This window comes from Empidonax traillii, unplaced genomic scaffold (genome assembly GCF_003031625.1).
Source record: "Empidonax traillii isolate 1590-97213 ecotype Southwest subspecies unplaced genomic scaffold, ASM303162v1 scaffold93:size1158651, whole genome shotgun sequence".
Classification (NCBI taxonomy): Eukaryota; Metazoa; Chordata; class Aves; order Passeriformes; family Tyrannidae; genus Empidonax; species Empidonax traillii.
In genome coordinates, this window is record NW_020955286.1 from 457,686 (window position 1) to 479,036 (window position 21,351).

The following is a 21,351-nucleotide window of genomic DNA, read 5'->3' on the forward strand; positions in this document are numbered from 1 at the left end:
AGTTTCAGGAAGATGTAACAGAGACAGTACAATTTGTGCCTCATGTATTGCACTGACTGGGTTTTGGTGGTTGCAACACTTGGTGCTGAGCCTTCAGCTTTGCTCACCCAAGGTGTGGCAATGATGTGTGTTTTTGGCAGCAGAACCAGAAAATTAGAATGGCTTAAAAGGAGCTGAGGAAAGGGAGTCTGTTTTAAGAAATCTGGGTCTGTTGAGCAAGCCACTGAAAAATCTTAGGATATCCAAACGGTCTAGCTTAGTATCTCAATATTTTGACTTGAGGGAAGTCAGACAAACGCTGATGTTTGTGTTGGGACCTGACTCCAAGGATTTAACACTGCATGAGACTAACACTTTCCCTGGGAGACCCAAGCTCGGTGGTCTTACCTTGGTGGTTGGTGAGTTTCCTCCAAAATGGACTCATTTGCCTTCTTGTCTGGGGAAGGAAAGGCTTCTTTTTAAGTTCTATTAAAACCTGCCCATGTTGTTCCCATTGCAGCAATACCTCATCATCTTGCCTGTGATGTGATGGTGAAAGGCAGCATAAAAGGACAGGGGAAGAGATGTTTGTTTGGGTGACTTGCCAGCTATTCATCAAAAATAACAGAGGAGAGACATTCAGTATTACTGGTGGTGTTTTTAAGGAAGGAGCTGAGGCTCGGTGACATATCAGCTGGATTTTTCAAAGTGATTCAGCATTGATGTAATTGCTCTATTTAAGATCCAGGTAGGTCAGCAACAATTTCTTTTTTTTGGAAACACCTGTTTGTGACCTGTCACACAAGCTCTGCTAAATGTAGTGGTATGATACTGGAAACAATTAACTCTGAATCTTTGAAGTCTCCATTAGGGCTCAAAGTCTCTCAGGCTGACTGTGGATGAAGTTACCCCCTTAATTAGCTGGTAACATGAGGTGACTTCCTGATATTCTCAGAATTGGTTCAGATTGAAATTGGCTCTAGATTTCCCTGTAAAGGTCGTGGGCTATGTGTCTTGTCACATTTATGACAAACTAATTATTGGGTAATTAGCTGACACAGGCTGGTGCTGGTGTTCCTCACACCTGTGGTCTGATGGAGGTAGGGCAGCAAAAAAGCTGCTTGAATGCTTGAAATGTTGAATGAACCTGCAAAGGTCAGGTAACCTCTGAGTGTTCCTGCAAAGGTAAAAAGAGGTGCTGCTGGATGCTCAGCTCTGCAGAGCACAAGGAGAGGCAGAGATAAAGGTCGTGAACTACTGCTTTTTGAGGCAAGGATTGGATTTGAAATTCTATTGCAACAAGTCTGAAGGGAGGGTTGCATGTATTGGTAACAGATGGGCCAACACTTTAGTGATGATTTTTGGATGGCAAAGCAGCCCAATTGCTTCATCTGAGTGAGTAGGAAGAGCGAGATTTTATCTCTCTAAAACATATTGAAGGCATGTGGAATTGTTTTAATCAAGTTTCTCAATAGTCTTTTGAAGGCAGAAGTCCTCTTGCGTGTATGTCATAATCAGAATAGTGTCTCAAGCGAAAATATAATACCCTCACCCCCTCAGCCAGTGTCATCTCTCACTTCAGTGACTGGTTTTGCACTTTTCATTCTCAGGAATTTAAATTCAGATTCAGATTGAAGTTCTCTCCTGCTTAGAAATGGATGATAAGGTTTTTTTCAGACTTCTTTTACTCTAACTTGTGCCCTCTGTCACCTTCTCCATGAATACTTTTTTTGGAAGTCCTTTTTGCATTTAATGTAATCTTATTTTTGACCTTATGTGATACAAAATACTGCTGAGTATTGAAGAACAGGTGTTTTGAGGGTGAGTTAAGTAGAAACATGAAAATAAAATGCCAACATATTAATGTGAAAATTATATATATAAAAATACATAAATATATGTATATGGGGGTGTGGGTTTGTTTGTTTTCAGTTTGGGGGTTTAGTTTCTTGTTTTTCTTTTTAAAACCAATGAGTTGCTTTAAATTAGTGACAGCCAAAAATTATCTGGCCAAAGCTGCATTTTTCAGAGTCTGAAATCTGACACATAGGGAGGGAAAGTGACAGTTTTCATCCATGGTAAATCTTGTCTGTGGAGATTATTAAGCTTAGGTCCTTTGTGCAACTGGAGTTTGACTTGGACTGTTTGCTCTGGTTTGATTAGCCTGATTAGGTCTTTGTGGATTTTGTAGCTTGTGGAAACATTAAAAAAAAAAAAAAAAAAAAGAAAGAAAAACAAAAACAAACTGAAAAGCGATACCCAGGGAATATCTGACACTATGTTTGTTAATTTGCTCTATGTGATAATTCTGAGTAATTATTTTCTACTGTGACATCTGGCTATCATTTTATTAATGCCTCTAGCATGTTTTTTGTATATTTACCCATCTTGTTACATTCAAAGTTTTTAAATGATGACCACTCCCATTGTCATCCCAAGGGTGGTAAAAGGATTCTGTTCTCTTGCAATAATATGAAATCCCCCATCAGTCATACATTTCTGTAGTCCTGCATTATCTGAATGTGACAAAGGGGTATATAAGGTAATTGTGGGATATTGAAAGCAGGTGTTATTCCTACCTACAACCTATTGCAGTTAGATATACAATTATTTGCATGTCATGCTGGTGGAACTAGTACTTGCATTAGGCTAGTTTAGGTGAATTTTGACTGCCTCGGATCATTGGGATATTTATATTTGCTCCAGTTTGCAAATATTAATTAATTAATTTAATAAATACACAGATACGAAATCGTGTCCATGTATGTGTGCACTGCAAAGTGCATAAAGAGCAGAGGAAAACTATATCTTCCTTTTTACTTTCCTTGTTATTGCTCAGCAGACTGCTGAGTGTTCCCTCATCAGTTACACAGTCTCTCTAATCTTTAAAAAGAGAAGAGTGTAATGCATGCTTGATGGTTGTCTTTGTAATTCTCCTTGAATTGTGGAAGAACTAAAGAAAAATGTAAAAACCTCAAGATGATATATGACCTTTGAAGTAGCAATCTTTTTGAAATAACAATCCTGGGGACACATTTCTGCCTCTCAAACTCCAGTGGGACAAATTGTAAATTACTGAATTTTTTTTTTTTTTTTTAAAGCAGACTGTGTAGTAGAATAAACCAGTTAATAAACCAAGTTTTCTCAGTGATGACAAGGACTTACTGTTATAGGTGTTATGAACATCCAGTGCTTAGTTCTATCATGAATTCACTGCATGGCTGAAAAACTGTTGAGATCATTATTCTTGATTGGCACAAAGCCTTCAAAGAGATTATATTCCAAAGTCGTCTTGTGTGATTTGGACAAGTAGTGGTTAAGGGAGAAAAGATCCGCTGCAGAAGTTGAAGGTGGTCAGGAGTAGGAGAGAGTGAATTATTTAGGAATATGTTTTGGATATGGCAATGATAACATTATTATGAGAAAAAGAAAACATAATCTGAACATCAGCAAACCATTCAGTGGACAAGATGCACTGACTCTGGAATAATTTTCTGCATTGTGGTGTCGCATTTACAGATCTTAAAAACAGTCTGGATAAGAGAATGTAATGTCAGGAAGTCTTGTATCGACTGTGAAACAATTGGAACGGTATAAATATGTATAGGTACCTATATCTGCCTGGGACAACTTGGAGAAAATGAGCTGGATAGCCTACTCTCTTTCTTTTGATAGAGGAGGTTTTACAGATATTTTTAAGAACAGTAGATTCCTACTTTAGATTTTAATACTGCAATATTTCCAGGAAAATATTCTTCTTTCAAAAGCTGGAAAGACTAGTTTTGCAAGAGTGCAATAAGTGGTTTTCAGCTGTGACTGCTCCACCTGAATTTGCTCATAAGTATTGAACACAGATATAAAGTAATCAAGATATAAGTTAAGGGAGATATTTTGTTTTTGGGGTAGAGATTGATTTTACTCTAGTGACATTCTTGGACAACACCTCCTCTCTTTCTCTGTGCAGAATTATTTTGATACTGGCCTCCATGGCACAGGCAAGTTCATTTAGGTGACATCCACTGCAGTTTGAAAAGTTACTTTCTTTACCTGCATGAATTAAATTATTCATCACTATCAATCGGATTGATTTAAAAATAATCACTTGGATCTCATGGTGCAAAGGTGAGTACTGCCTCCTGTCATCAAGCAGAGGGAGCAGGAAGAGTGTGGCAGAGCCTGAATCTGGTCTTGCATGCTCCTAACTCTACCAGCCTGCACATGTGTGTTAGTTTAGGGCCACTCTAACACACTGCCTTACAGGCAGTGAGTCACCGCACACCGGGGTGAGGAAGAGCAGTCAGGGAGGGTTTTGTGCCCTGCTGTTTCCCCCACAGTGCCTGCTGGACTCACTGTGAGAGCCAGCACACACAGATCCCTTTGAAGTAAGCTCTGGGGATGGGTGAAGTGCTGTTCTCCCTTGGCCCACGCAGGAGAGCACAACCCTCTCTCCTGCCTCACCCTTCCACCCCCAAGTTTCACCTGCTGCTTATAGCTCCTCCCTTCCACCTTGTTTGATTTAAGATAAAACTGTGAGATTTCTGGACATTAATTAACTTTTTTCCCTGCATGTACAATGCTTACCCAGGAGAAGAATATTGAGCATGTGTTGAGGTTGCCAAGTGTGGCACAGAGATGCCCGTAGTAGTTTTAGGGGAGTTTGGGTCCTGTAGTCACTTAGATTTTGCCATCACAATGGAGTAACTCACCCTGCTGACTGGCAGGGCTTACCTAGCTCAACTGTGCTGCTATGGGAAGACTGCTGTAGGTATTTGAGTTTATGGTTTGGCAAGAAGCTGTTGACATCTCTCTCTACTACCCTGCAGTATGCTGGTGGCAGTGTAGAGATCCTCCAAAAGTTGTGATTTAATTAGTCAGAAGCACTTTGCTTGGAGGTTAGAGCTGTTGCATGAATGCAAAATGTTTCATTTGCAGTAATATTTCAAGAAGCCAACCCTGGGCAGAAAAGGGCTTCAGTGTCCTCCCAAAACATCACAGTGGGTAGAAAAGGAGTCGCTCTTTATTCTGCTGACTCAGTTGAGGTGCTCTAATAGGCTGCAGGAATCAGGGAGGGGACTGCCTAATGACTGGAAATAATGAAGGGGTGGGGCGGGAGCGCCTCATCATAAAATCCCTATTCCTCCACCCCTAACCTGCATGAGGAGCTCCTGCCAGCCGTACGACTCAGTGACTTTTGATATTGGACTTATATGCAACCGGGCCTGCAATGGGATCAAATTTAAGTTCAAATGAGGTAAGCAAGAGAAGCCGATAGCCAGCATAAAGTGAAACTTCCAGTGAAGTTGATCGCAGTGGAGAACAAGTGGTTCAAATTTTATGGGTATATCTATTTTGCTTTTCCTCAGATGCTGTTGCAATGATGGCTTTTTTAGTCTAGCCTTTTATAGAACCTCATGGCACGCCAGCACTTTCAAACTACTTTTTAGGGCTTATATTACTTATTGTGCTTCCTTAAAAAAAAAAAAAAAAAAAAGCTTCATGTCAAGGAAATAAGAAGCTGACAGAGAGTTGTGATGGTGGTTGGTAAAGCACCTAACGAATGTCATTAATGAGCATAGTTTTAAATATGGATTTGAATGTGAGATATTTTGAAATGTCAACCTAAAGTAAACATTTAACATGTAGTTTAGTTTTCTTAACTTTGCATTGTGTTATTTTTCCTAGACTTTTACGGGCACCTCAGCACCAGCGTTGAGAACGGTAGGTAGCAATTAGCTGGCCCTTCATTAAATGCTGTCCAGTGCTGAATGTAGATCACCAGAAAAAATGTTAGGAATTCAATGGCTCGGGGCAATTTTTACCGAGTGTTTAAAGCTGAACTGCAAGTTCAACTTTGCAGATTAAATATTGCCATGGCTTTGTGTTAGCTCTAAATAGTCTGATCTCTGTTGGTGTCTGATGCTTATGATGTCTGTGTTGCACTTTATCTGGCCTGGTTTGTACTTCACCTATATTAATTTTCAATTCTTCCCTCTTTTTGAGGGCGTTTGATTTCTCTGGCTGAAACACCACCTTGTCTTATACTTTTATCCTTCATAAGAAGACCTTTCAAATGGGTCTCTCAATTGTTCTTAGTGTTCTGTTATTTCTTGTAGTCTTTCTTTGCAGTGTAATGATCTGTCATAGAGCTTGCAATTCTCTGTGTAACATGGTGTTTAAAAGAATAATGTCAGAACAGGTAAAACTGCAGAATAAGTGTGTTATGTTCAGACTCCTGAGAAGCCTGATCTCATCTAGTCAAGTAGGAGTGGGAACAGTGCCCAGACTTCTCTGAATCCAAAAGAAGAGCAAAAGGTGTCTTGTAAAGGCTGAATTGAGGATGAATTCTTGGCACAGGCAAAGGAAAACTCCCTGGGCAATTAGCAAACATTTATGTTAAGAGGTATTAGCATAGAGGAAAATATATCAGATAAGCTACTATGAGCCAGTGAAGTGGAACAATGGCAGTGGCCCCAGGATGGGTCTGTCTTCTGACATGTGCAGTGGGTTTGGGTCTGCCATATCAGTTGTAACTCTCTGGGAATCTATAGTCAGAAAGATGGACTCTTGTTCCGGCTTTAGTGACATGGAGGTTTCCCAGACTAGTTTGTTTTGGGCTTTGATTCCATTTATGTGATTCAGAGATTCTCTTCAGTGGTGGTAAATTCAGTCTGCCTTGTGAAGATTTGTTGTTATTGACAGTATCTGATGCCCGATTGTGCCTGAGAGCCTTCTCTGTTCAAGATGAAATGCTGTGGTAAATCAAAAAAACTTTGCAGAATTTCTTCAAAAACTAGCTTTTAAAATGTGTAGACCTCTGTGTATAGTCTTGCAGCCCGAAGAAGTATGCTAGAATCATAAAAATTGATACTTTTAGTCCTGTAAAACTAGCCTGTGTTTAGAGGATCAATCAGCATTTTTTTAGGCTTTGCGCTTTTGACTTTGTTAGTAGGTGTGAAACCTATACAGTTCTGTGGCTTTAGATTGTGCTTCTAATCTTCAGGGTATATTTAGGGTGGCAGAACTGTCCTGACTACAGTATGTACAATTTAGAGTAAGACCCAGAGGCCCTTCTTGTTGCCCTGAATCTCCAAGACTCACAGAGGTAAAAATCAGGAAGGACCTGAACTTTTTTTTTTTTTTCCTCCTTCCCCCCCTCCCCGCTATGAAAGTTGGTATTTATGATAAATATATAAACTTAGTTTACCTGAATTGTTTTTTGTTGCTCAGTGGCTCCATTAAAGAAACGAGTTTTCATTTTCAGAGTCAGTTTCAGGGCAACTCATGGGTTGTGTGTGATTTCAATTTGAGTGGCTATATAAATTAAGGGGAATATGTAAAATACTTGGTGAGAAAATTTTGGTAGTGCCCTTATGCTGATAGTAAAAAAAGTAACACTTTTTAGATCACCCAGATTACTATGACATATCAAATTAATAAACACTACCATGGTCTTGAGGAAAAAAACCACATCAAACTATGGAAATGCTTGACTTGATTTCTCTCCTAAGATTTGGATTTATTCTAACACACAAATCTGGTTCTAGAGCTCCAAACAGGAAGAGAAGAAACAAAAAACCCACATGAAAATTGCAGTCTGAAACCACAGAAGTTTTACATAGCTCTTGGAAAGAAGCAGGCATTGAGTCACTGCTGTTGCATTTGTTTTTATTCTGGAACAACCTCAGCAACTTCTACTGACCTAATAAGACCCAGCTATGAGATATTTTAAAATGACTGAAATAAATACACAATATGCAGTACGAGGAAAAGTCTTTCTTATGCATTTGACCTTGCAAGGGGTGGTAGCCACAGCAATGCAGTGAAATCCTGCCTGCGTTTGAGGCTTCAAAACTCTTTGAAGTTAAAAGGTGCCACATACCTGACCAAGGTCAGAAGCAAGGCAGTGACCTGTGTTTTAAAGCCCTGCCACTCTTTCTGACAGGGGGAGTGATTTCTGTGCTGGTGTTCATAGCTTTTAAAGTACTGATGAGATTTCTATTTCTTTTTGATGGGAAAGTTAAGGGAAGAGTGCTCTGCTCCAAATAGATGTGTGCTTTAATAACTATCTTTTATCTTGATATAAATTGGGAACACTGTGCAAGTTTCACTCTAGTCTCCTCTAGGGAAAAAATCCATGTAAAACTTTTAAGCTTGGAATTTTACTAAAATAGAGCAGTTTAGAGCCCAGTTATGTAACTTATTCATATGGATGAGCACTCACGTATGTGAACACTCCTATTGACTTCCCATGGACTAGATATGTAAGGATTGCACAAGTGTGCCACAGGACTTAATTGAATTTTTATCTGACGTAGGATAGTGTGACCGAGACTCCCATTTGCAACCTCATATATTTAAGTAGTTTCAAAAGTGATTATTAAAATGCCTGGCTTGTGTTTCCGGTTTATGAGGTAGGAATCATGTCACAGATGAAATAAATATAGAAGCTGAAAGTTGAAGTGTGTGTAATAACTGACCTGGGAGGCTTCTGGCCTCAGAACTTATCCAACCTGTGATATGGGCATCATCACATTAAAGGGAAAGATGTGGAAGTCCTTGCCAACTACCAGCAGATTACCCAGCTTCAGATATGCTCCCCTAGTTTTTCTGTGTGACTTTGAGCAAGTCGCTGACAGCTAGACATGACAAAGCATTCAAGCACCTAAAAGATAGGAGCTCTAAGATCTGACTTCCAAGACTCTAGTAGGGGAACAGACTCCACAGCTTGCAGTGAAACACTGAGGGTTGCTTCCTTAAGTTTAGAGACTAAGATACACTGGAATGGAAATTGTAAGACCTGAGCAGGGAACTGCATAAATAGATACATCCAGGTAAAAGGGACAGCTAAGAACAGGAACACCTTTCATAGTTCCCATCTCTGTGTGCCACTTGGCTTCAGGTAGATACCACTGTCCACTGGAGATTCACAAAGCAAAGGTCCAGATGCTTGTTTTCAAAGGGCAGAGCAAAGGTTATTCCTTTAAAATGAGGCCAAGCCTAGTTGTTAATAGCACTTCCCTGGGATCGGGAACTTCTGCTGAAGTCCATTCTTCTATAGTCAAGGGATTCAAGCCTTACCCTTTCTGGATAAGAGACAGGTTCCACCTCTTCTGCTGAAATGACAGGTCTGAGGAAAAAAATATTTTATCATTTATTTGGTGGGAAAGCAATAATTGTGGCAAATGTCAATAGATTTGGCAGGGGTGACGAGCCTTGGCTGTTGGTTCCTGTGCCTAGGAGTGCTTCTGTGTTTTACCCAGTTCTATTTATTGCATATAGAAAAGTAGTTGTGGCATTTCAACTATACAGTCTGGGATGATGTCTTTTGATTGCTTTTAATGGAAGACTGCAATCCTTTTTTGCCGCCCCCCCTCCCCAAATAACTAATTTTCTTCTTTCAAGGTGTGTCTATCCAAGTTATCCTTTGTGGCCATGTTTGGGATAATGGAGCACATAATGGTGTGATATATTCTTTGAGACTGCTGAAATGTCCCACAGCTGAAAATTCAAGGGCTTACAAACTGTGCCCTGTGCTAGAATTTGGTCAGGTCAGATAACGTAGAAAAAAGGTGCTCAGATTGGTGACTGCTGTGACCTTCCTGCTACTGTCTCACTGTCCGTCAACTTTACATCATCAGGCCTCTTGCCACCCCAAAGGGAATTGCAAGAAGATACACTAGAGATTACCCAGGCTATTTCTTGGAGGCTGTTCTTCATCTCTGCTGCCTTATCAGAGGTGCTGAGGTTTTCACTGGTGAGGACAAGGACCTGCTTCATTACACTGTATTGGTGTCCAGTGTCATCGTCCCAGTTGCTTGACACTTTTTCAAAGCATTGTGAAACACTTGAGGATAAGCCTTGTGATACTCCTGGAAGGACAAATGGTTTGGCAAAACGTATAGCATGTATGGAGGAAATAATAGCAGGGTACATTTTATTAGTTAACATCAGTAACTCAGTTTTACTTTTGCTGCTTATGATTAATAAAGGCACTTCTGATGCCTATATTAAGTAATAAACCCTATGTGTTCATCTTTACAAGCATATAGTGTATCTATGAATACAAGAGTGAGAGGGTTTTTGGGTAGCGTTAGTATCTGTTCTTACTATCTGGTGCAGATAGAAAGATTAGATCAGTTTTTGGGCATAAGAAAATCTGTTTCTGTTCTAAAACAGAATCAGTAAATGCAAAGCTAAATACCAATTTAAGCAAGAGAGCAATACCAATTTAAGCTGAGAGAAATTATATCTATACATACAGTGGTTTTAAAAGGAAAGATGGTATATATGAAATAGAGGAGATGTTGTGGGAGAGAGAAAGTAGTTGTCTCCAAGGTGAAATGGGGTAAGGGTTAATTTATAACCTGAGGAATATGAAGGCACATTAGTATGAGCCATGGAAGTTATGACTTATTGTAGACTTGCTATGTCTGAGCCCAAGGTGTCTGATATCTAGTGGAGTTAAGAGTTAAATCCCAAGATCATCTCTGGGATGACTTTTGTAACTTTCTGGAGGGGATGAGGGCTGAAGACCACAGGGGGATCAGAGTCTTCGTGAGAAGTATCTCATCACTGTCAGCTGCATTTCTGGCATTTTAGGCTGTGCAGTTGAGCTTGTGCTGCTGAGGAAGCTTTTGCTGGTGCATGGTAGCCCCTTATCTCTGTTTGCACAGCTACTCTGACAGTGTTTGGTGTCCTAGTCTGTCCCACTGCAGGTAGTGGTGTGGAAGAGGTGAGGGCATCCATGTATATGCTGTAGGGATGTTTATTGCGGTAATAATGAAGCAGTGTTATAAAGAAATTATCTTTTTCAAATCAAACTCTTAGCACCTATTCTCAACTCATATGTGATTTTGAAATCTGTTGCTTCTATTTTAGGCCTGAAGAGAATTCTGTACCAAAAATGTCCACAGTTTTCCAACTGTTCCAGTTGGTTTGCAAAATTATATGGGCTCAACCTTAAAACCCTTGTTTTATCTGTGTCCTTTACCTGTATCCTGTAGAACTTAAGGGTCACAGTAATCTCTGGCTATAGAGTATAATAATAATAATGTCATATTTTTAATTTTTTTTTAATTTTTGTGTAGGCACCTGTATCTCCTTTCAACTTGCTCACTGTAAAAATACTAAGAGTGAAGAATGCCCGGAAGGCAGACTTGCGTGAGTACTTCTGCTTTTGCTGGATGTTTCACATAACTCCTTAAAGACAATATTTGGACAGTGTAATTGTTCTCAAATTGTGTAGGAATAAACAAGATATATAACTGCACGTTTGAAGAATTATTTTTAGTTTGAAATGTTGCTTTCTGTTCTTCAGTTTAAGAGACTGACTCAAGCAAGGTGATGCATTTTATGTCTTTTATTCATACCTCAGTGTATGAGAAATATTTCTTACCCTTCTGACATCTCACTTAGCTGCTGATCAGAGGGCTGTTCAGTAAACAATGTAAATTCTTGTGTTTTTAAGTAAGAAACCTGAGTATTTCCTACAGAATTTCTGGGTAGAAGAAGGGAGAGAACTGGTAATGCAGACATAAAATCAGTACTAGCAGGAAAGCCTATGAAAATAACAGAAGTACAAGCAAAAACATTCTATTGCTTCTGCAGAATTTATAAACATGCAAGAAGTTATGAGACTACAGGAGAAAAATGTCATAACCAATTCACAGAACAAGAATTAATAGTGAGAAGAGCCCAGGACAGAAGAAGTAGGGAAGTTTAGGGAGTCTGGTGACATCCAGCTGAGAAAAGCACTATAACAATTCATGGTCTCTGCTCTGCAGAGTGGTGAGCATTGGCCTGTTGAACCAGAGTGTGTGGCAGCAAATTTTAAATGAAACCCTCAGTTGGAAAATGACACTTGCAAAAGATGGAAAGAACATCTTGTTTGCTGTCCAGATCTGACACTGACTCACCCAGGGGAAGGACTGGCTTAATTTTGAATTTTCCAATTCATTGAAGATCTTCCTCACTACTATTATTACACAAATGTGGGTCCTCAATAACACACTCTTCTAGGTGTACAGAGACTTGTTCAGATGCCTTTCAAAATGCAGTTATGTCACTTAATCACTTTAATGGAGAAAAGTGAGTAGTGAAACATCTGTTTAAAGAGGTTGGAAAGGCATGAAAGAAAAACATGAATTGAAGACAAAGAGAAAAAGAAAATTCACATCTAAAGACCACAAGAATAAAACCAAAAGGTGTAAAACAAAAACTCCACAATATATTCCCTAAAAGCTCATTGAACATGGCTCAAAATCAATTTTCTTTTGGTACACTCAGAATTTCATGCAACACATTGTAGTTTCTAAGAAAATCAGCTGTAAATTTTAGTTAATCCATTCTATATTTTTAGACTTTAACTTGTGTGATGGGTCAAGAATAGAGGGAAAACTTATCAGAGGTTGAATTCAGTGGTTTCTGGCAGGAGGGATGTGGTTAGATGACATGGAAGTTGTATTTCAAACCAGTATTTTTGAATGGCTGATTACTATCAGGGGACAAATCTCTGCTACACTTACTTGTAGTATTCTGGGTTACTCACTCGTGCATCTTTTACAATGTAATACTACTGTACTCATTTATGTTTTCCCTTGGTTCATTAGATGAGAGCACCTTCTAAGATGTGAAGTTCTGGGTTTCCATGACATTTAAGACCCATTTTTACGTACAGAAACATACACTCTTTGGGCCTTATAGTTGCATGCATAACTTTTTGTTTAACAAAACCCAGAAGTTCAAATGCCTAAATGGTATTTTGCACCAACTAAATATGTGATCTGACCAGGCCAGCACTGCAATTGCATCTACCAACCCACATGCACAATTACTGGTGCATTTGTGTACTCCAGTAGATTGGCTGCTTATGCTCCAGTTTCTTGTGGCTGTCCTTCTCAGGAACAACTTGCTCACAGTCACTTGTTACCACAGAGAATCGTGCAATCTTTTTTTCGTTGAACTTGCTGGCAGATCTGCTGTACCAGATGGCTTTAGTACTTTGTATTTTGGTCTCAAGAACAAAAAAATATCATATCTCTACCTCCTTGATATCATATATCCAAAAAAAAAAAAATCATTACCTCCTCCAAATGTAGAACTTGGGCATCCTAAGAATTCTTTTGAAGTGTATCTGTCCAAGAGCTTTGTAAGCTTTTCAGCAAGAGTATTTTCTCAACAGAAAATTTGTTGTCTGAAGTAACTCATATTATTGTGAAAAACCTGTCCCTTTTTTTATCTGCAGGAGGAAGGATATTTCAGGCAGTCTTTTCCTTTTCTGAGGTATTCAAAAGGCAAACATTTCAGCTAGTTTTTCTTGAAACCTCACTGTTTTCAACTGTGGGAAAATGTCCCTTTTCTACCTGTTTGTAATGGTAATAGTATGCTGCTTGTTACAATTCTGAGTTAGGATTTATTTCTTCCACTTAAGTTTTCTGTTTTTTATGGTTAAATGCTGTTATGTTAAATGTCTGCCTAAATGTTATATTTTTATGGTTAAATCGTGGTGTCAAATAATTTTTTATGTTCCTATTTACTTTACCAGTGAAAAAAAAGTATGCTTTAACAGTATTCCTCCTTACTGTTGTTCCAGAAAAAGACAATTTTAATAGATTTGGGTATAGGTCTGAAAAACTAGACTGTGTTTTTGACCCTGACACTGACTGCATTATGAGATCTTGGTCAAATCATGTAATCATGGAATGGTTGGTTTGGAAAGGACCTTAAAGATCATTTAGTTCCGAACTCCCCTCCCATGGGCAGGGACAATTTCTACTAGACCAGGTTGCTCAAAGCCCATATCCAACCTGATCTTGAACACTTCCAAGAAATTCAAGTTTTCTCAATGCACTTATTTGCATAATCCTTTTATTGCTACTGTGAAGTAATTCATCAGTGTGTCTCAAGCCCTTTGAAAATGGAAACTGTAGGTTTAAATCACCATTAATCATTTACATTTTCATCTGCCTACTCTTGTGCTTCTGATGAACATCTGATCAGTCGCGTTCTTCTGATCAGGTGTGGCTAAGGCCACTTTCTGCAAACGCTTTCTTTCCCACAGTCATTATCAAGATTTTATTAACTATGATAACATGGTTAACTACACAATAAAGGCACAGCTTGGCTGGTAGAAAAATCTAAATCTGCAGTTGTTACTGAAAGATAAAGAGGAAATACATGAAGTAATTGTTCTTAATATGGTGTAATAACAGTGCTTTGAGTGTGATGCAGGGCTTGACTATGGGTTGAGCTATTTGGCCTCTTCTGACTCACAAGGTTGCTGTAAGAACCAGGTGACTGGCTGAGCATTACTAATGTGAAATAGGGAGATTGCATTACAGGTATGAGAGAAAGGCTGTCGGTGCCTGTGTCACGGTTCAGCAAATCTCACTCCCTGGAGTTCTCCCTCCAAACCTGAGGACTCAGAATATAGGAGAAACTGATGTCTTTGATGGCACTCATGGCTTCCTTCCCCAGACATGAGTGATGGCAGAATCTTTCCAGTCTGAAGATAAAATAGTAGGAAGGAATTGAACAACTAGTAATTTAATTGTGGTGATGAAACTGATTTTTGTTTTCCAAAAGAATTGCTGAGAAATACACAACTTCTAAGAACTTTGTCAAATATATGAATGAAAATGGAACTGACACATTCTGATTTGTGGTACAAGAAATCAAACTTTTTAGCTTTGATGGGAGAGCACTTTGCTTTTTGGCAAAAAAGGTCTGTTGTTCCTTACTTAAGCCAGCACTTTAATAAAGGCTTTCATTTAGTTTTTGAAACTCTTAATTCTCTAATGAGATTCTTCCCAAATCTGGAGAATAAATTATAGAAAATAAGTCTCTACAGCCCAGATTTAAGGTTTTGAGGTGTGTTGTCTGTTCAAGCCATTTGGAAAGTCATGAATATAAAGCATAATGTGGCGTGGATAGGTGTGCATGTACTGTATGTGAAGTACAGCGCTATTTCTAATACAAAGGAACATTAAAAAAAAAAAAAGTGTGACTAAAAATGAAAAGGTGGTAATGAGCACTGCAAATGAGCAAAGATGTCTCTGTTTTCCTGTAAGTGCTTCATTGTGTTACTTATTCATATCCTGTATATTTTAGGAAGAAAGCCCCAGCAGTGCCATCTTTGTCTTATTAGGATTAAATATTTATTGTGCAGTAATTCTTTTTCTGGATACATTTTAACTCTACTCATATTCTCCCTATACAGTCACCCTTTCAGACTGTTACGTGACACTGTGGCTGCCTACTGCCTCAGCTGAGAAGGTTCGGACCAGAACCATCAGGAACAGCAAAAACCCAGTTTGGAATGAAGCTTTCTGCTATAAGATTGACCGCCGCGTCAAGGTAATGAACATAAATGATTTTCATCATTTGATATCTGCAGATAGTAGATTACACAAAAGAACAATTAACCAATACATATATAGCTAGTTTCCAAGCACTGGAGATGTTAAAGATTTCTCAGAAAAAATCCCTGTTGCTTACATCCTCCTTAGAGTTGTTCTCTTCTAGCTTTTTTGTTACTTAAACATCTACTATGCTGAAGGAGTAAGAATGCCCTGCAGAATATGGCCTTACTATCCCATTCCCAATCTTTACATATCCAAGTGAAACCCAAGATCATGTAAAAATAATAGTAAAATGATTTAGTACTAGATATTGTGGAAAGGAAATCCTTTAAATCTTCTTTACGTACCTGTGCCTGTTTTATACACTTAGACCCAAAGGCCATCAAAGAAGTGTAGACACATTTAATATCACAAATTAATTAAACAAACAAATAAACAATTAATATTACAAATTCATTAATATTCTGCATGACCCACCTGTCTTGTCTTCCTGGGGAAGTGAAACAAGCCTGCTTCTTTGTGTATGTAGAGTTATTAGTAATGTGAAGTCTAATAATCCCAAATCTCTTCCCCTTTTCTGTTTCCCTTTTCCTTCTTCCCCTAAAACTGGAGGGACAGGGGAAGAAAACCTAGTCTTGAGATTTTCCTGGCTAATGGGGCTCTTAGATATAGTAATAACTCCATTATATTCTTAACCTCTTTGTGCAGAATGTGCTGGAGCTAAAGGTCTGTGATGAAGACACAGTCACCAGGGACGATGAGCTCTGCACGGTTCTCTTTGACATAGATAAACTCACTGTAGGGCGTACTGTTCGAGTGAAGTTTCAGCTGAATCCACAGGTGAGCTCTGGAGTTGCTGAGGACAAAAGTAAATTCTTTCCTTCCATCTAAATATATCCTTTTACAGTCTTTTATTATAGGAAACATCTACTTAAACAGTATTTTACTGCTATTATGAGAAAGACTTGAAGTCCCTGTATGAGTGCTCCATGCACTATGCTAAAAATCTAGGATGGAATGAGCTGGAACTAATTATCCAGAATCCTAATTCTGAATGTTTGTGGCATGTTTATTGGTTCTTGGTATAAGTTCTGAATTTTCAGCACCTTTAAACTCTAATAATATTAAAGCATATGATTCTTCTTGTATTGAGAGTTAAAATATGAAAAATAATTTTTTTAGCAGAATAGAAGTTCCTACATCTGCATGCTTATATAGCATTTAGATTTCAAGAAACTAGTTTTAGCAACTGCTTTTTCAATAACTTAAAATTCAATATCTTTAGTTGACACTATATTCTGGGAATTTTCCTAAGTGCTATTCTAAATATCTATTTTAAAAACTATATGTAACTGGTATGATTAAAGCTGGGAAGAAAAATAAGTGATCTATCTTTCTTTCCTTTTCTCCTCCTTTTAGGCACGTGAGGAGCTGGAGGTGGAGTTCACATTACAGAACACGTGAGTAGAGTCCTAAATTCTAAATAAAGTGTTGTATTCAGTATGAAGATAGCCTGAAAAGCTGATTCGTATGGAGAGTGCTTCTTAAATCTGAAGTCTCCGAAAGCAGTATCTAGATGTTTTTATTCAAGTCTAGTAAAATGGGATTTCAGAATACCTATTTAAAGATTTTAATTATCTGAAATGTCACTTTAGCCCTGTTTGACTACAGTTCTCTTTTTTGTCATTAAATCAATACACAAGAAAGTAGGAAGGCAATGACAATATTCAGGAAGTTTTGACCCTTAAAAGAAGGAGTGCCAAGCTTAAATGTTTTAATTACCCTCCTTCTTGAGCAATTTGGCTTTTTATATCCACAACATTATAATATGCACTTCTGTAAATTGATCTATTCAGTTCATCTGGATACACATGGGAAGCTGTGGTAGAGAAGGGAGCTAAATATTCTGCATAAGTAAAAGGACCAAAGATCACTGTGGGAGTCTGAGGACTGAGGAACCAGGAAAGGTGGAGGAGCAGCAGAAGCTTTACTTGTAGGCTTGAAAGCTTTTGGTGGAGTTTGACTGTTTGGAGGATGTATTTGTTTCATGTAATTCATGCTGGGGAGAAATCTGGGAACCTGTCACCCTAACTGGGGAGGGAGTTCGTTGCAGTACCAGGGATGTTCTAGTCTATCTCCAAAATATGCTTCAAGACTCCGATGAAGTTACTTGAAATGATTTCTATTACCCGTTTGATCCATGTTATTGGACTGAAAGCGTTATTTAAACAACCTTAGAGAGGTGGTGATGTTTTGGGAGCTTCTCAAAGCATTTGGGGTACTTCAGGAGGCCTAGCCATATAATATGTTGGTGGACACTTTGAGTAATGTGTTTATTCCTGACAGCAGGTGAAATAAGAACTTGCTAGTGAGAGGGCAATAACTCAGTGTTAAGAATAGAAAAGGAAAGATCTCACAGTGTTTATATGAAAGACAGTCCCAGAATCTCCTATTACAACTCATGGAGACTCATCAGCATGGATTGTTTGTTGTTTACTGTGCACTTAAACTTGCAGAAGGCCTAGTAGCATCAAGACAAATGGTGCCTGTCACCCCTCAGGAGTGTCATGACATCAGTAATGGCAATGGGGAAGTTCTGGTAGACATCCCAATGTCCCGGAAGGCCTGCCTAGGGCCTTCCTTCCTTTGCAAGTTAGAGGATAGTTTATGGAGTTGGTATACAGAATTATACTCTTGATATTGATGAGGAAGGTGCAGATAGGTTGTCTAGCTTGGACGTTGTGCACAAGTGGGTTTGCACATGAGGATGGAGGCTGGAATTCGCCTTGGAGCATGTGTGCCACGAGCTCTGCGTCAAAGTATTTTGTTGGAGATTGCAGCGAATTGCCTTTTCCTGGAATCATATTCAGTAAAGTCAGAAACATAGCAATATCTGCAAGTGATGTCTGAGTAGCAATTCTACTGGTTGGAAGATGATGGTTGGGACTTTACAAATAAAAAGGACCCTTGGCAGTCTCAAGGAAGTGGTTTAAAAAAGAATGACAGTCCTGGCTCAGATGCTACAGCAAGAAAGCATCTGATCTACTTCATTCATAGTGTGCTTCCTGAGTGACCAATGTAATAGCTGTGGCCCGAAGAACTCCACTTGCCAAGGGAAGTAACAATTGCTGCATTATAAGTGAGGAAATGTGTATGAGGTCCCAGTGGGACTGAGAAAATCTTCTTCCTCTTGGAAGTCACATAAACTTTTCCCCTACTATCCCTCATTTGCATTTCTTGTATTTGTGTGGTGGTCAATGCTGTTCTGCCCATCAGTTGAGTCTGGAATAACACCCGAACTGATCAAATATTGTGATCTTACTAGGATGTTGAGAGGGTTTTTTTCCCCCTCAGCATAGGACAGTATGATGTCGGAGTAATTAATGAAAGAATTTTTCTACTGAAATTAGAGGCAATGGATCACATTGTGATAAATGAGAGAACCCTGAAAAGGTCTGAAAAACTGAAGTAGCTGAGATGGGTCACCAAAAAGCTATGGACCAAGCCGGCCTCAAATGTGTTGAACAAGCTCAGCAGGTTTTGGCAAATTTTTTTGTCGTTGCTGGATGGGAGAAGTGTTGACAGAGATTAGACATAATTTTCAGAGGGAGAGAATCCTCTGATAACAAGAACTACAGCTTAAACATGTGGATTGTTTTCTAAAAATCTTGTATTGTGATGGGAACAAAGAGAACATACATTTGGGGAGTAAATATGGCAGTTTATATCTGAAATTAATAATTATTCCCACCAGCAATTTTTCCTGATGCTATTTATCTGTAGTTTTTAATTTCTGCCCCATCTTTTTTCCAGACTTCACTAATTGCAAATTTACTACATTAGCTTGTTCTTTCTTTCTAGCATTTCAGATGAATAGTATCACACATGAAGTGCAACCTAAGGCCAAGAAAGTTTCTTAAGTTGCACCTTTGATAGTGGTTTTGTCACTCCTGTGTTTGTTTGCCTAAACTCTCACTGCAAAGTTCGTGTTCACCAAAAAGAACATTGTAAAAATTCATACAATGATGGGCTATATGAAATTTGTTTCTGTACTCATTCCCATTTTATTTAAAATGGAAGAAAACCTTCATTTTGGTAGCTGGGTTTCCACAACTGCAAGATGAATACCCTCTCTAGTTTTGCCTCGCTCTTACGCCACTCCTGCAGTATCAGCAAATGCTCACCTCTCTGCTGCAGAGTGGCAGGCACTGAGAGCCAGATGTTTGATCCTAACAACATGGAGAGGAAGGCATATTCCTTCCTCCAAGTGTCTTTTCACCAGCAACTGAGCCAAGGGATTGCAAACGCCCGCCCAATGTTTTATGGGCCCATAACACAAGCCCAGCTGCCATGAGAGCTGCTGCACTCAAGCAGCAGCGACAGAAAAGGTAAGGTCGTTGTACACAGGTTCCTGATTTGAATACTTTAGTGCTTGTATTATTTTCTGGTGATTATCAATGGTAATGTGGACTTTCTTCACTGTGTTTCCATTGGTAGGGTCCAGCATCAGAATGAGCCTATACGGGTTGCTACAGGGACTGGGTCCCGCTGGACTAGGTGGCTTCGCTCGCTCAACATTCCCCTCCCCTCTGACTTCTACTGAAGCCCACACTCCATACTGAGGGGCCACAAAGAGGCTTCTGATGAACTAAAAGGTACTTTGAGTTTCCAAGGAGAGGTCTGAGAGCCCCATGGTAACTGCTGCACCTGCTGATCTTCTCTTTGGCCTCTTTTTTTCTTTCAGATGTCCCAAGTTGAAGAAGTGCATCTCAAACAACTCTTAGAAGAATGAAGGACCACTCTTACGCAACCTTTCACCTCAGCTCCCTCTCCCTTTTTTTTTTTCAAATGTGAAATACAATATTTAAAACAAAGCCCAATAAATAAATGTAAATAGGTGTACAAAAAGCTGTATAAAAGTTAAATATTGATTCTTGAAATATGGCAAAAGCATGATTTTTAGAAAATAAAAGCCTTTTTTTTCTTTCTGTAGTTCTGCTGTATTATTTTGAGAGATTTCCCCCACGTGTAGGAATCATGCTAGCCATTTGGTTTGGCCACTGCTGAGGAAACACTCAGGGTGTCTCCATCCGTTGGGGACCAAATGTACCCTTCATATTTTGGAGGAGCACTGAAGAGAAAAGTTTGAAGTTGATAAGGATGACAACCAAAAAATATTTGAGGTTAATACACCTTTCTTTAGTGAAACAGTACCATACCTCATACTTCTCTTGAGTCATCAGAAAACTCATAAAAGTAGCCTGTGTTATTATAGAAACCCCTAAAAGGAGGGGAAGCTGGATCTGTCATGAAAGAATTCAAATTTTATAGATAGGTATCAAAAAATCCTGATTCTCTGGTGAAATGGAGCACACTAGTCTATTCTAAATGAGAACGGCAATATAAGAATAAGTTACAGCGTGACTGTAACTTCTCATACAATAGTTCCTGTTTCATTATAAGTCAGGCATAATCTGAAAAAGGAGAAGGCAGCAGTTTGATGTATACCAGCCTGCTTGACGCATACCAGGTGTTGGGAAATGATCCCTGGGCTCACAGAGTCCATTGCAGTCTTAGGCACCCCTTTAACAGTCATTTAGTGGAGAAGGTCATCTGGAGTCTCTGGTTTTGGCTTTTCCTGCCACAGGCCATAGTGTGTTCCCAGTTCTCATTGTGAAACTGAGGTCTGCAATAAAAAAAGGCCACAAATCCCAAACTGTGATGGAGGAGAGGACAGGAGTCTTAGTATGTGTAATGAGAACCTAATAGCGGGTTGATTGTTAGCCTAGACTACCAGTTAGTCACAAGAAATGGATGCTATTCAGAGCTCCAAAGATAAGCAAAATATTCAAAAGTCCCTGCCAACCTGAAGAGTAAGAGCTCTTTTGCATCCAGTTCAGCTCTAACTGTGGCTGATTTGCAAAGATTCAGAGAAAAGTGAGTGCCCTTGCTCTTCCAAAGCTAGTGTATGGATAAACAGGTTAAAAAAAGATATAAAGCATCTGTCTTATGC

The 21,351-nt window shown here is 39.0% G+C and overlaps 1 protein-coding gene across 1 annotated transcript in view; it reads left to right on the forward strand.

Annotated features, from left to right (window-relative positions):
• The first annotated feature begins 5,203 nt into the window (after positions 1-5,203).
• Positions 5,204-21,351, forward strand: part of LOC114056472 (cytosolic phospholipase A2 epsilon-like) — a 31,681-nt gene continuing 15,533 nt past the window's right edge. The window contains exons 1-6 of the mRNA XM_027881682.1: positions 5,204-5,230; positions 5,662-5,697; positions 11,067-11,139; positions 15,197-15,333; positions 16,047-16,178; positions 16,758-16,798. Coding sequence (XP_027737483.1) covers positions 5,204-5,230; positions 5,662-5,697; positions 11,067-11,139; positions 15,197-15,333; positions 16,047-16,178; positions 16,758-16,798 — 446 coding nt within the window. The remainder of the gene's footprint in view (positions 5,231-5,661; positions 5,698-11,066; positions 11,140-15,196; positions 15,334-16,046; positions 16,179-16,757; positions 16,799-21,351) is intronic.